A 14,097-nucleotide genomic window follows, 5' to 3' on the forward strand; every position below is an offset into this window, starting at 1 on the left:
TCAGGAGGACCCGAGTTCAAATCTTACCTTAGACACTTGACATACTTACTAGCTGTGTGGCCTTGGGCAAGTCACTTAACCCCAATTGCCCTGCCTTCCCCCTCTCCAAAAAAATAAAATAAAATAGGGCTAGTAAGCATGGACAATTTAGAGACTCATTGGCTGAGTGTCCAGGGCTGTAGGATGACCTCCTGAATAGACCCTAATGTCACTTTCTGCCTCCACCCATTAGAGGAAAGGGACTGGATAGTTCCTTCTAAGTTGTTATGATAGGGTTAATCTAAGTAAGGGTACAATCAAAGAACAAGAATGCTAGAGCTAAAGTGGCAAGCAGTAAAAACATCATTACAATACTAATTGGTGGTTCCAAATAACTGAAAAGAAGGTCAGAGTCAAGATTTGTTTTAAAAATCTATTATGATCTGGTTTTTGCACATGTCTTATTTCTTCCAGTCATTAAAAATTTTTTTTTCAAAAAGGATCTCTTTAGCCCCGGTGAAATTAAAAATGAGCAACTCCTCAGTGGAGACGAGCTGACTTCTTCCACACCCCCCTCATTAATAAAGTGGGAGCTTCTTAGGCTACTAATCCTATACTTGATGGGGCTCTCCAAACAGACTCGGGATGGGGGAAGGAACTCTTTAGACTCATTGTCGTGTTTTGAGGGTGGGCAAGCAGCAGAGAAATATAAAATCCTTTTTGGTGCCTGGGGACTGTTAGAAATGCTCACTGACAGCTGGACGGTACAGAAAATGGCTCTACTTTACCACCATTTCTGGAAGGTCCATTTTCCACCCCATGCTGCACTCCCTCTTCCCCCTAGTCAAGACCCACAAATTGATTTCTTCTACATACCTGCGCTTAGCTTCTCCACTCATTCTCCTTCTTTCACTCCCCTCCTCTGTAACCAGCTGTGTTTTCTGTCTTGTTTAGCTTGCAGGGCCTTGATGGATGAGGTAGAGTATGATGTTATGAAAGCACGTCAGAAGAAGGGTGTAAGGGTGAAGTCGTACCGCATAAGGCCTGATGGGACGCAGGAGAGGACCAAGGTAACGGAGAAATTATATGCCAGGACATAATTGCGGATATGGGCAATTACCAGTCATTTATCCAAACAGCAGTTGGTCTTAATCTTCTAACCTTTTTCTTGTTCAGGGTATCAGCCTCTAAATTGCTTCTGAGTCCTCGGGGACCCGAAGTAATTTTTAAGCTTGAAATTGAAGTATCTCTTTCTCGGTACCTAAATTTTGCGCCTCTGTCGCCTTGGCAGGCATTCTGGCACCATTATGCATCAGGATAAGAACAGGCTATCGTGATTCTTGGACAAGGCCAGTAGGGGGCCAAGCAGGACTTGGCTAAGGGGTCCACACAGTGAGGAAGGGGAGCATCTGGGAGGCTCAGCTCTTCCTCCCATTTTTCCTTTGCCCTTCTGTGGTGGAGGCCTTGGGGAGACGTGTTTAAAATGTAATACCTTCCTAAGTAAGAACAAGGAAGAGAAAAATAAAGGCTGATCCAGAGCCCTTCTGGCCTGCATCTGGTTTCTTGTTGAATATGAGAGTGGATACTTTCCTTCTTTTTCAGGCCTTTCATGTATAGGAGGTGGTGTTGTTGGAAGGTGAAGCAAGGCCTTACATTAGAAATTAGTAGAAAGAACTGGGGCTCTCCAATGGGCTTTACTGCTACCTAGCTAAGGTTATATTTAAACCAAGATATAAAGTCATAATGCTTGGTTTTATTTTAAAAAAGAAACTGCTTCTAGAGAAGGCGCGTGCGTGCGTGCGTGCGTGTGTGTGTGTGTGTGTGTGTGTTTTGAGGTGTCAAAGACCTGTGCGAGTTCTTCAATTCTGGGTATTCCCAGTGTGGAAAATCCCTCCACCACAGCAAAATTATATAACTCATCTAACACTTAAAGTCTTAGAAATTTGCCTAGGACACTGAGAGTTTAAACTCACTTATCCGTGGTCACAGAGTTAGAATGTCAATGCAGGACATTAGCCAGACCCACTTGACTCTAAGGTCAATTCTCTTTTTGGTTACAATATTCCCCATAGCTGAAAATAATTAATAGGTACCAATGAATAACTTGAAGAGTTCAAGCTCATCAGAGGCCATTTAAGTAGTATCGAGAAGAAAGCCCTGGACTAGAGTAGGATTGAGTCTTTCCACTCATTGGGTCTGTGCCCTTTGGTCCCCAATTTATACATCTATAAAAATCAAAGGGTTGGACTAAATCAGGGGACACCAAACTGAAGACTGGCATCTACTAGTAAATTTGAAAATGCTCCCCAGAATCATTCCCCAAGCTAGTTTCTGCCACATCTTGGGGGTTTGTAGTCTTGACCTCACCCTCAAATGTAGTGTAATGGCAACCACACTGGCAAACCCAGGATGGCTGCTAATACAGTTTCTTAGATCTGCTTTACTAGGAAAGATAGCTGTTTCAGGGGTCAATAATCTTCTTTAATTAAGCAGAAAAAAATACAGAGAAGAGAAATAAACATCAACAGACAGGGCTCTACTGACTGAATCAAAGCTTTACATCCACCACTGAACTGAGAGGGCCTTTACCTCTGAGCAGTCAGGGAGCTCTGAAGATACGCCCACTCAGAGTCTCGACCAGGGAATCACAATATCTTTCTCATAAGTGAGCCACAAAAGCAAAAGCTCACCTCTCAGAATATCTACTCTTTCAGCTCAGTGCCTAATAAGAAATTAACAAAAGGTGTGTAAGCCTTCCTACAAGCAAGCAAGTCTCCCTTAATGGGCTCCACAGGAGGTCTGTTGATGGGCAGGAAGATCTTATTCGCCATTCACCTTACCCATAGTCCCTCAGAAACTTTACTATAAATGTCCTCTCCTCCTCTCTCAACCAGAAACTTACCGTCAGCCATTCTCACATACATATACACACATACATATACACACTGTAATCTCAAGGCTTCAGGAAAGAAAAAGGAGAACCTGTATGGAATAGGCTTTGAGGTCCCTTTAAGTTCTAAAATTCTTCAAGAATCAGTAATAGTTTACATTTCCTTAGCACTTAGTTTCCAGAGTACTCACATCAGTAATTTAATTTGATACTCAAAGCAATAATACTTAACTATGGCAGAGGTATATCTCCACTTTACTAATAAAATTAAAGATAAGAAAGTACAAGTGACTTGCCCAAGGTCATACAACTAGTAAATTGCAGAAGTAGGAACCAATTGGGTCCTCTGTGATCTTTTCACTGTTCCCACAATTTTGTCTCCATCGAAAAGCTATTTGCTTATGGTTTCTGGTAGCTGGTAACTCCTTTGTAGTTACCAATCAGTAGGCTAGTTATACAACTTAACCCCAGTTTACCCCAAGGACACTTGGGCATACCAGGTACTACATGGCATTGGCATATTCCCAGACCCATGGAAGTCTCTGAACCATTAGACCTTTAGATGTCCCTGGTTGGCACCATCAGACCTGAATTACTGTCAGATCTTTCAAGACCATGTCTCTGGCTCACCCAGTATGATACTTTGTCCAGAGTTCACATTCAATAAATATTTGTTATCTTGTTACTCCATGGGACCCACCGAGATGGTACCAACAAAACCTTCACTTTCTATATAGCACTTTCCATTTACAAAATGTTTCACATAAAGCAGTAGAATGGAGTCAGAAGACTTGGGTCCTAGCTTTGCTATTTGCTAATCATATGACCTTGGACAAGTAATTTATCTTCATTAAACCTTCGATTTCTTCATATGTAAGATGAGAGGGTTAGATGAGATGATCTTCAAGGTATCTTCTAGTCTTAACATTTCATGATTCCTACAACAACCCTATTCAGTAGGTAATATAAGTATTATTATAACCATTTCATGGATGAGTAAGCTAAGGTTCAGTCCTGCCCGGGTGCATTTATCCTTTTGATACAGAGAGCCCCTAGGAAATTTTGGGCAACCCCTTTCTGAAGGGACCTAAAAAGTCTTTCCAAACATATTACAAAACATAATTAGCTCTAACCCAGGACTAATCTCTATTCCAGAACTGGTATGGGCTTGGCTGTGTTGGATTTAGTGCTTTGTAGCTAAGTACATATCTATTTGGATGTGTGTTAGCATATAGAACATACCAAAAAGTCTATTGGCTTTTTTGATTTCAGCATAACTCAAATGGTTATCCTGGTGCTTATCTGGGGTCCCTGTTAGGCCATGCCACCTTAATAAACAACATTGTTCAGCGATGCATGCAAGAAATTAGTGCGAAGGGGCCCCAAGAAAAAAGTATGGAGCATATGAAGATGTAAGAGCATTTAAAGAAAAAAGTCATCGGCTGGCCGAGCCATCAGTTTGAAGTAATAGCAAGATTGCCAAATCACATTGAGGGCTCTGTTGAACTTACACCGTGTGAGTTTTTAACGTGCAAACTCTGGACCTATTATTTCAAAGTGAAACAAATGTCATTATTTCTCAAAGACTGATTGAGTCTCTCCAGGAACGACAACTCAGTGCGGTAGAAAACACATTGGATTTGTAGTGCCAACACCCGGGTTCGTGAATTCTGACTGTATAGATAAAATAGCAAATACAGTGCTAGATTTGAATTCAGAAAGGCCCGAGTTCAAGCTCAGTCTCAGACACTAGTAGCTGTGTGACCCTGGGTAAGTCATTTAACCTTTGTCTGCCTCAGTTTCCTTATCTGTAAAATGACTATTAGGAGGATCAAGCGAGATATTATATGAAAAGTGCTTTGCAAGCTTTACAATAACATAGAATGCTGTTATTTTTATCCTGACAATTTTACATTCATATGCAGTATATCTCTCCCACCATAACATGCAACACTAATAAAGCTAGCATTCTCCTTGTACCTGGACACAAAGCATCATAATGAGCTCCTGCAGTATTCACTTTTAGCACATGTCAGGAAGGTGTGTGTCAAAGGTAGGTTATGGAGGAGAAAAGCATCAAGGCGAGAGAGGGCAGAAAGTGGTATTTAAAGTAAAATCAGCTTTTTACATTTTATTATTGTGTTATTGGTAACATGAGCCTTTCCTGATTCCCAGAGTATCTAGTGCAAACTTCTCCTACTCCACCAAAACTATATCTTGTATTTATTTTGGATATACTTACTTTTATACTTGTCTCCCCCAAGTAGAATGTAAGTCCCCTTGAGGGCAAGGACTGTCTCATTTTTGTCTTTGTATCATCAGAGCCTAGCACAGTGTTTATTGCATAGTAGGTGCTTAAGAAATGCTTGTTAATTGATTAATAATTATTACAATATGAATGTGTTAATGAATAGCAAGGACCAAGACAAGAGAAGCCTTTGATGACTAGAGGAAGGAGTAGGGGAACCAAGACGTGTGAAAGACAATGCTTTACCAGAGCAAAAATGAGCTATTCTTTATCAAGAATAGATTATGCCACATTAACCTTGTTTCTTTTTTTTTTTGGCAGCATTGATTAATATGCTAGTAAGTGGTAGGAATTCTGTGGACATGATTTACCTCCATTATGGTAAACTTTTGATATAGTATCTCATACTATTCTTGCAGGAAAAAATGGAGAGATGTGAATTAGATGATCATGTAGTCAGAAGGCTTAAGAATTGGTTGGATGGCTGAATTTGGATTGTAGTTGGCAATGGTTCAGTGTGAGTATGGCAGGAGTTCTCCAGTGGAGTACCCTAGGGATCTGTGTGTGACTCTGTGCTCTTAATATTTTTATCAGTGACCTGAATCCAACCTGCAGATGACCCAAAGCTAAGAGAGATAGCTAAGACCCTGAATGACAGGATCTGAAAGGAACTTGATGGATAGAGCACTGGGCTAAATCAAATAAGATGCAACTCAATAGGATAAGTATAAAGTCTTGCATTTGGACACAAAATTTGACTTCACAAATATAAGATTGGGGAAGCATGGATAGACAGCAGTTGTTATGGAGAAGATCTGGGGGTTTTAGTGGACTTAAGGCTGAATGTGACAGCCAAACAAGCAATGCAATCTCGGGTTGCATTAAAGGGGTACAGCTTTTACAAAGAGGGTGGTGTTAGTCCCACCATACTCTACCCAATGGACATTGCAGTCCTCCTCTCTGCTAATTCTTCCCCACTGTAGCAGCAACCACACTGGCACACCCAGGATGGGCTGGTGCAGGTTCTTTTATCTGTTTTACTAGGAAAGATAGCTGTTTCAAGGGTCAACAATCCTCTTTAATCACACAAAATACAAACAGAGGAAGTACAGAGAAGAGAAATAAAGATCAGCAGGTAGGGCTGTACTGCCTGAATCAAAGCTTTACATCCACCACTGAATAGAAAGAGCCTTTACCTCTGAGGAGTCAGGGAGCTCTGAACATATGGCCACTCAGAGTCTCAACCAGGGAATCACAGTATCTTTCTCATAAGCGAGCCACCAAAGCAAAAACTCACCTCTCAGAATATATACTCTTTAGGCTCAGTGCCTAATTAGAAATTAATAAAAGGTGTGTAAGCCTTCCTACAAGCAAGCAAGCTTCCCTAAAGGGGGTCCACATGAGGCCTATTGATGGGCGGGGGGAGATCTTATTCCCTATTAACCTTACACCCACTTACTCCGTGTATATCACATATGTATATGGCTGTTTGCAACCCCTGCTCCAGTTAAAAACAGATGTTCAAAAACAAAAAATAAAAGTTTTTGCATGCAACTAGAAAATAAGATACACAGGCAATGGGGCATAGAAATTTATCTTGCCCTACAAGAAAGGAAGGGAAAAGGGGATGGGAGGGGAGTGGGGTGACAGAAGGGAGGGCTGAATGGGGAACAGGGCAACCAGAATATACGTCATCTTGGAGTGGGGGGGAGGGTAGAAATGGGGAGAAAATTTGTAATTCACACTCTTGTGAAAATCAATGCTGAAAACTAAATATGTTAAATAAATAAATTTTAATATTAAAAAAAGAAAAGAATATGAGTTCCTTAGGGGAAGGCACTCTATTTTTGCCTTTCTCTATATGCTCAGTTCTTAGCACAGTAGGTGACACACAGCAAACACTTAATAAATGCTTGTTGGCTGACTGACTGCCCATGCCAGATCTCAAGAACATTTGTTCTGTTCTGAGCACTGTGGTGTAAGAAAGACATTGAGAAATTAGAGAGTGTTCAGGTGGTGGTGGGCAGAATCCACTTCCTGTAAGGATTAGTTGGAGGTACTGGGCAAGGTTGGCCTGGAAAAAAGCCGACTTGGGGGTGACATGATAGTTGTCTTAAAGTATTTAAGGGCCTGTCATGGGAAAGAGTGATCGGACTTGGGTATTTTTGGCCATAGAGGGCAAGACCAGGAACGAGGGGTAGAATGTGTCAAGAGGCCAGTTTAAGCTTTGATGGCAGGAAAAATTTTCTAATAATTTGAGCTGGCCAAAGGTGGAATGGGCTGGGAGCAGCTAGGTGGCGCAGTGAGTAGAGTACCGGTCCCAGAGTCAGAAGGACCTGAGTTCAAACATGACCTCAGATGCTTGACACACTTTACTAGCTGTGTGACCTTGGCCAAGTCACTTAACCCCAATTACCCTGCATTCCACCCTCAAAAAATAAAGTGGAATGGGCTGCCTAGAGATATGGTAGGTTCCTCCTCCTGGGAAGTCTTCAAAGAGCAGCTAGACCACCCATTGTGAAGTGTATTACGGTAAGCATTCCTTTCATTTATGGGTTAGACCAGATGGCCACTGAGGTTCCTTCTAATTCTCAAATTCTGTGATTTGGAACTAGAAGTGGCTTCGAGGCCATCTAGTCTAAACCTAATTTTGTAAATGGGGAAATCCGAGGCCCAGAGAGGTCGAGTGAAAACTGCCCAAGGTCACAGAGATATTAAATGGCAGAGTCAGGATTTAAAATCTCTGTTTTATGACTCCAAGTTCATTGTTCTTTCCTTTGTACAATTCTGCTTTCCAAATTCATGTGATAATAATGATTAATAATAATAACATTTGTAGAGTGGGCACCTAGGTAGAGTGCAGGCCTGGAATCAGGAAGATTCATCTTTCTGAGTTCAAATCTCACCCCAGACACTTACTAGCCAAGTCACTTAACCCTGTTTGCTTCAGTTTCCTCATCTATAAAATGATACCGGAACAACAGGACTGAGCCACAACAAACAAAACCTCGGCTCAGATCCTCACCCTGTCACTAACTCTTCCTCCTCAGGCAAGTCATTTAATCCCTCTCTAGTTTCAGCTTCCTCATGGTGGTGGGGGGAGGGGGATAAGGATGATTTAAAAGATCCCTTCCAGATCAAAATCAGTGAGCCTGTGGTTTGGTCTTTAAGAACTGTTGGCCCACAAAGGGTGGCTATAATCAAGCTACAGATAATCAGGTTTTTCTCCTCAGCACGAACCCCCAAACTCTGATTTATCTGAGATCATGTTGGCATAGTGGATAAAATGCTGGATTTAGGATTAGGAAGACCTAAATTCAAATCTCACCTCTAACACTTCATAGTTATACTATCATTAGCAAGTTATTTAAATTTTCTGACTCTCAGTCTCCTCGTCTGTAAAATGATGATAACAACATATATATTCAGTTGTTTCAGTCATGTCCAACTCTTCATAACCCCCTTTTCGGGGTTTTCTTGGCAAAGATACTGGAGTGGTTTGCCATTTCTTTCCCTAGTTCATTTTACAGGTGAGGAAACTGAGGCAAACAGGGTTAAGTGACTGAGGGTCACACAGCTAGTAAATGTCTGATTTAAACTCAGGAAGATGAGTCTTCCTGATTCCAGGACCAGCACTCTATCCTCTGAACCACCTAGCTGCTCTGTAGGAGTCACCGACAGGGTTGTCATGAAGCATAAATAAGATATTTGTAAGAGCTTTATGGACAGCAGTTACTACTTTGTAAATTAGTATAAAAATGTTCCCAAAGTCTGAATGCAGTGTGAATCTATTAAAGCTTTGACCTACCTTGAGACTTTTGGGACATCCTGTAGGTTGAGTAATACAAATTTTGAAGTACTATGTCAATGTCCATTGTTATTTTTATTTTTCTATAAACTAGTATATGCTTGGCTAGCAGAATAATTTTGAAAGCACCTGTGTCATACAATCAGGGGGCAGGAAGGCCTCAGCTAGCCAATTTCCCTTCCTCCAGGTAGGTCTGCTCTCAGTTTATTCAGTCTTACTCTCGGTAAGTAATCAGAGCTTAACCTGTCCTAGTCTTTCAAAATTTCTACAACCTACTTTGAGAAACTGCTCAAGAATCTTACCCCTCTCAGCAAGAAAGTTGCCTTGTGTCTAAACCGAAGATCTCTTGCTGTGATTCAGGGACCTTGGCTGGGCCGCTTGACGCACAATCTACATGTCCAACTGGAGATTCAGGGGGTGTGCTCAGCATGAGGGGAGGATGGCAAGCTTTAACTTTCTTCCAGGCCAAGCTGGAAGTGAGCCAAGCAGTTATTACTAGTGTTCCTAATACACAAGCATGTCTTTCTTGGGCTGCATGGTAAGCAGAATGTTTGCTTGCCTTGATATTCATTGGAAGAACAAAAGAATGTGGCAGTGAGTTTTGTTTCCTGATAAGGAGAATTCTGACAAGCAGCTACAAATGGGTGTGCGCCATATCCCAGGTGATGATGTTTTTTGTTCCCACATGGTCAGCCAAAGGTGAAATAGAGCAGCCTTCCACAATTTGCTCTTATTTGGTTACTTTGTTCTTAGAGACAAAGAAGAAAGAAAACAACCCCAGTGACAAACCTAAAGGAAATCCATTTTCACTGGAGTAGGGCGTCAAGACAGAAGACAGAGCTGTCACTATGTCCTCTGAAAAGTCACCTATCTCCTTAGTGGGAATAATGAAGCATGACCCCAAAAGGGGACATAGGTAGAAGACTTGATTAAAATAAAGCCACTTCTTTTTTATAGTAAAACAAAAATAACAGACATTTAGATAGCACTTTATATACATGACTTTATTTAGGTCTTATGACAATCCTCCCGAGATAGATGCTATAGGTATGTATTATCCCCATCTTAAAGATGAATGCACTGAAGATCAGGGAAGTTACTTAAATTGCCTATAGTCACTGAGTGTCAGAAACAGGATGTGAGCCCATGTCTTCCTGACTTTTAAGTTCAGCATTTTATCCAATCCGTTAACACTGCCTTTTGTATACCTTTGTTCTTGCTGTTCAGCCTTTTCAATTGTGTCCAACTCTTTGTGACCCTGTTTGGGGTTTTCTTGGCAAAGATACTGGAGTGGTTTGCTATTTCCTTCTCCAGCTTATTTTACAGGTGAGGAAACTGAGGCAAGCAGAGTTAAATGATTTGTCCAGGGTCTCACAGCTAGTATGTGTCTGAGGGCAGATTTGAACTCATGAAGATGAGTCTTGCTGACTCCAGGCCGGTTGCTCTGTGAATTATGGTGCCACCTAGCCGTCCTCTTCTATACTGCACTGTTGAATATGTTTGTGCCTATGCTGCTTATTGCTTATGTGATCTTGGGCACATTGATTTGCTTCTTTGGTTCTCATTTTCTTTATAAAATGAGGGATTTGGCCTTGTTGACTTCTAATGCCTGTTAAAGCTCTAACTATATTTGCATGTTGTTTCTCTTACTAAAATGTATGGTCCTTGAGAGTAGGAGCTTCTGGGGGTTTTTGTTTTTTACCTTTCTTTGTATCCTCAACGCTTAGCATGGTGCCTATAACTTACATAGTAAGTGCTTCATTAACGCTCATTGGTTGTTCACTCTGTACACCTTTCTTTATAATAATAATAATAATAATAGTGTGTATATAGTGCTTTAAGGTTTGCAAAGTACTTTACAAATAGGATCTCATTCGATTCTCACAGCCCTGAGTGGTAGGTGCTGCTATTATCCTCCATTTTGCAGATGAGGAAACTGAGGCAAAGAATATGAAATGACTTGCCCAGGATCATCCAGCCAGTGAGTATCTGAGGTCACATTTGAACTCAGGTCCCGTGTTCTAGCCACTGTGCCACTTTGTGCATTTGGGAATGTATGTACTTTGTCTGGGTAGGTTAGAAGAGCATAATGTTGAAGTTAAGATCATATAGTCAAGCTCCCAGATGAACCAGTTGACTTTACACAGAAGGGGAAAAAAGAGGAAAAACAAAAAACAAAAAAAGTCACAACCATCCTTCCAAAGATTTACTCGTGGTCCTCCAATAACGATCTTAGACTATTTAAAATATCTCATTCTTAAGACCCCCCTCACAGCTACCAAAGCGATTTCCCTAAAGCTTAGGTAGAACAATAACAGCCTCCCACTCATTTAGTGGCCAATTATTACTTCTGGGATCAAATAAAACCTTTTTGTTTGGCATTTAAAGCTGCTCACAACCTGGCCTTTCCTTCCTCTCCAGTCTCTCACATTACAGCCTTTCGTGTATTGCAGTCCAGCCAGACTGGCCTATTTTCTCTTTCTCCCACATCATGCTGTATATATCTCTAGTCTCTGGGCCTGGAGGATCTCCTGCCTTCCAGAGGTAAGGCCTTCCAGAGGCCATTTCATTCCAGACTCAGCTCAAACACCACCTTCTATAAGAGGTTTTTCCTGATCCTCCCGGCTCCCAGGGTTTTCCCAGTCAAGGTTCCCTTCCATTTACGATGTTTCATGCATGTACCTATTTATATACATGTTGTCTCTCCCAGTAGAATGTAAACTCCTTGAGGGCAGGAACTCTTTTTAATTTTTTTTCTTTGTATCCCCAGCACTTAGCACAGTGCTTGGCACATAGTAATTATATAAGTAACTAATAAATGCTTGTTGATTATTTAACATATAAATAACACATACAGGGATCCTAAGAAATCCCAGAATTATTATAAAAATTCATATTTGTATAGTGCTCTATGGCTTGCAGTTTCATGGTTGAAAAGAACCTGAGAGGCCGTCTATTCTAACCCATACTGAATAGAAATATACTCTGGATTACCCTTACAATTCAGTCAGTCAATCAGTCAGTCAGTATGCATTTATTAAGCACCTACTATGTGCCAGACACCATGTTTAGTGCTGGGGATTCAAAGAAAAAGTAAAAAGAGTCCTTGCCCTCAAAGAATTTATATCCTAATGGAGGAGATAACATGTAAATAAATATGTAGAAATAATCTACATATGGGAAAAGGTAGAAATAATCAATAGAGGGAGGGCACTAATATTGAGAGGCATTAGGAAAGGTATCCTACAGAAGGTGACATTTTCCTGGGACTTAAAGGAAGCCAGGAAAGCCAGGAGGCAGAGATGAGGGAAAGCATTCCAGGCATGACAGACAACCGGAGAAAATGCCTAGATGGACTTTTTTTTTGAGGTACTGCAAGGAGACCAGTGTCACTGTATCGAAGAGCATGTAGTGGGGGGAGGATAACGGTGGTGGTATAAGGTATAAGAAGACTGGAAAGGTGTGTGTAGGGGAGCTAAGTTATAAATGACTCACTCAACGTCTGCTTGAATATCTCTAGTCAACCCATTCCATTGTGGGGGAGCGCTGTTAGGCAACTCTTAAATCAAGTAAAAATCTGATCTCCACAACTTCTCACCTATTTTTGTTTCTAGTTCTACCTTCCAAGGCCTAACAAAAGAAGCCCCCCACCAACCTGAGAACCTTCATATACTTGAAGGCAATCAACAAATCCTCCTTAAGTCTTCTCTTCTTCAGAGCAAACATAACTTGTTCTTTCAACCAATGCTCATTCGCCATTATCCATTATCTCTGGTCTTCTTGCTGTCCTATTCATCTTTCTCTGGGCATGCACTATCCAAACTTAGCAATGTCCTTCCTAAAACTTTAAGCCCACAACTGTATACAGTACTCCAGATTTCTTCCAACCAGGGTGGAGTATAAGGAACCTTCCTCATTCAAGACACTATGATTGTATTAATGCAGGCCTGGATCATGTTCATCTTTTGGCTGCCAAGTCCCACCACTGACTCAAAGAATTGAAGGTTTTAATTTATGTCATCATCAAGATAGCTTCAGCGTCATAGATTTTATATCATATTCTAATAGAAACAATGTAAATGGTTAGAAATTTGCATTATAGGTAATCAAAGGAGCAGTTATTTTGCATAAACAGTTCCTGTGGATGGTGAATTCCCAGGCCAGACTTTCCCTTCCTCCCTCTTATCATCATTAATATTTCCTTTAGCCTGGGTTTTTGGTGTTTTGCTGCTCTATGAATGGTGTGTTAGTTTTTTTTTAAACATCAAATTATATTCACTTATGGCAACATTTTCTTGATGTTACTTTATGATATGCAGGGTGCTTGTTCTTTGTGACTTTCAAAGATTTCTCTCTTCAATAAAGCCAAGAATATAGAGGTTCTGTGGAGGCACATTCATTGAAGTAGAGGGTTCAGAGGGACGTCGTCAAATAGCGTCTGGGGTGCCGGTGACAGGACTGAGCCTGTGCCTGCTGATTGTATTAGATAAGAGTGTTCCCACCTGACATTTCCTCTGCGTTGTTACAAAGAGATGTCTGTTCAGCAAAATGGAGTTCCCATTTTAGTACTGAAGTTCCTTTTTTTGTTGTTGTTAACAAATTGGATTAATGGTGATTTATGAAAAAATGCAGTTAGCCAGCCTCATATTGGCCCAGCATGATCTAACTACAAAAGAAACCACCATTTGGGACCAAATATAGTTTCAGCTTTGATTTAGATCATTTTTTTTCTTGGAACTGCAACTATGATTTTAGTGGCAAAATTGTTAAGAAAACATATATACATATACATATATTATATATACATAATATAATACAGAATATATTATATATACATATTTATCATGTTATACATAATATAATATATACCTATTATATATTATATGCTACATAATGCATAATATATTCTACACAGTATATTGTATATAATATTATATTATATGTAATATATGCATTAGATATATATTTATATATGTGTATATATTTATATATATTCCCTCAACTCTCTAAAAATGTCAAGAACCATACTTCTTGAAAGACACTGATGAAGCCAACAACTGTTGAAGTCAGGGAACCATGTCAGGGAATAGAAATCTGAATCTCAGGTGCCATGATCCATTTGCTTTTACATACCATTCTTTTGAATTTAATGATGTTCTTCAGTGTGATGTA

At 40.4% G+C, this 14,097-nt stretch overlaps 1 protein-coding gene across 3 annotated transcripts in view; it reads left to right on the top strand.

Moving 5' to 3' along the window:
* The window catches only part of CNPY1 (canopy FGF signaling regulator 1), a 148,154-nt gene that overhangs the window by 98,056 nt on the left and 36,001 nt on the right, over positions 1 to 14,097 (top strand). The window contains exon 2 of one of the 3 annotated variants that reach the window (XM_036761252.1): positions 934 to 1,049. The exons of the other annotated variants lie outside the window; for them this stretch is intronic. Coding sequence (XP_036617147.1) covers positions 934 to 1,049 — 116 coding nt within the window. The remainder of the gene's footprint in view (positions 1 to 933; positions 1,050 to 14,097) is intronic. 3 annotated transcript variants of the gene reach the window in all.

Source organism: Trichosurus vulpecula, chromosome 5, assembly GCF_011100635.1.
Source record: "Trichosurus vulpecula isolate mTriVul1 chromosome 5, mTriVul1.pri, whole genome shotgun sequence".
Taxonomy (NCBI): domain Eukaryota; kingdom Metazoa; phylum Chordata; class Mammalia; order Diprotodontia; family Phalangeridae; genus Trichosurus; species Trichosurus vulpecula.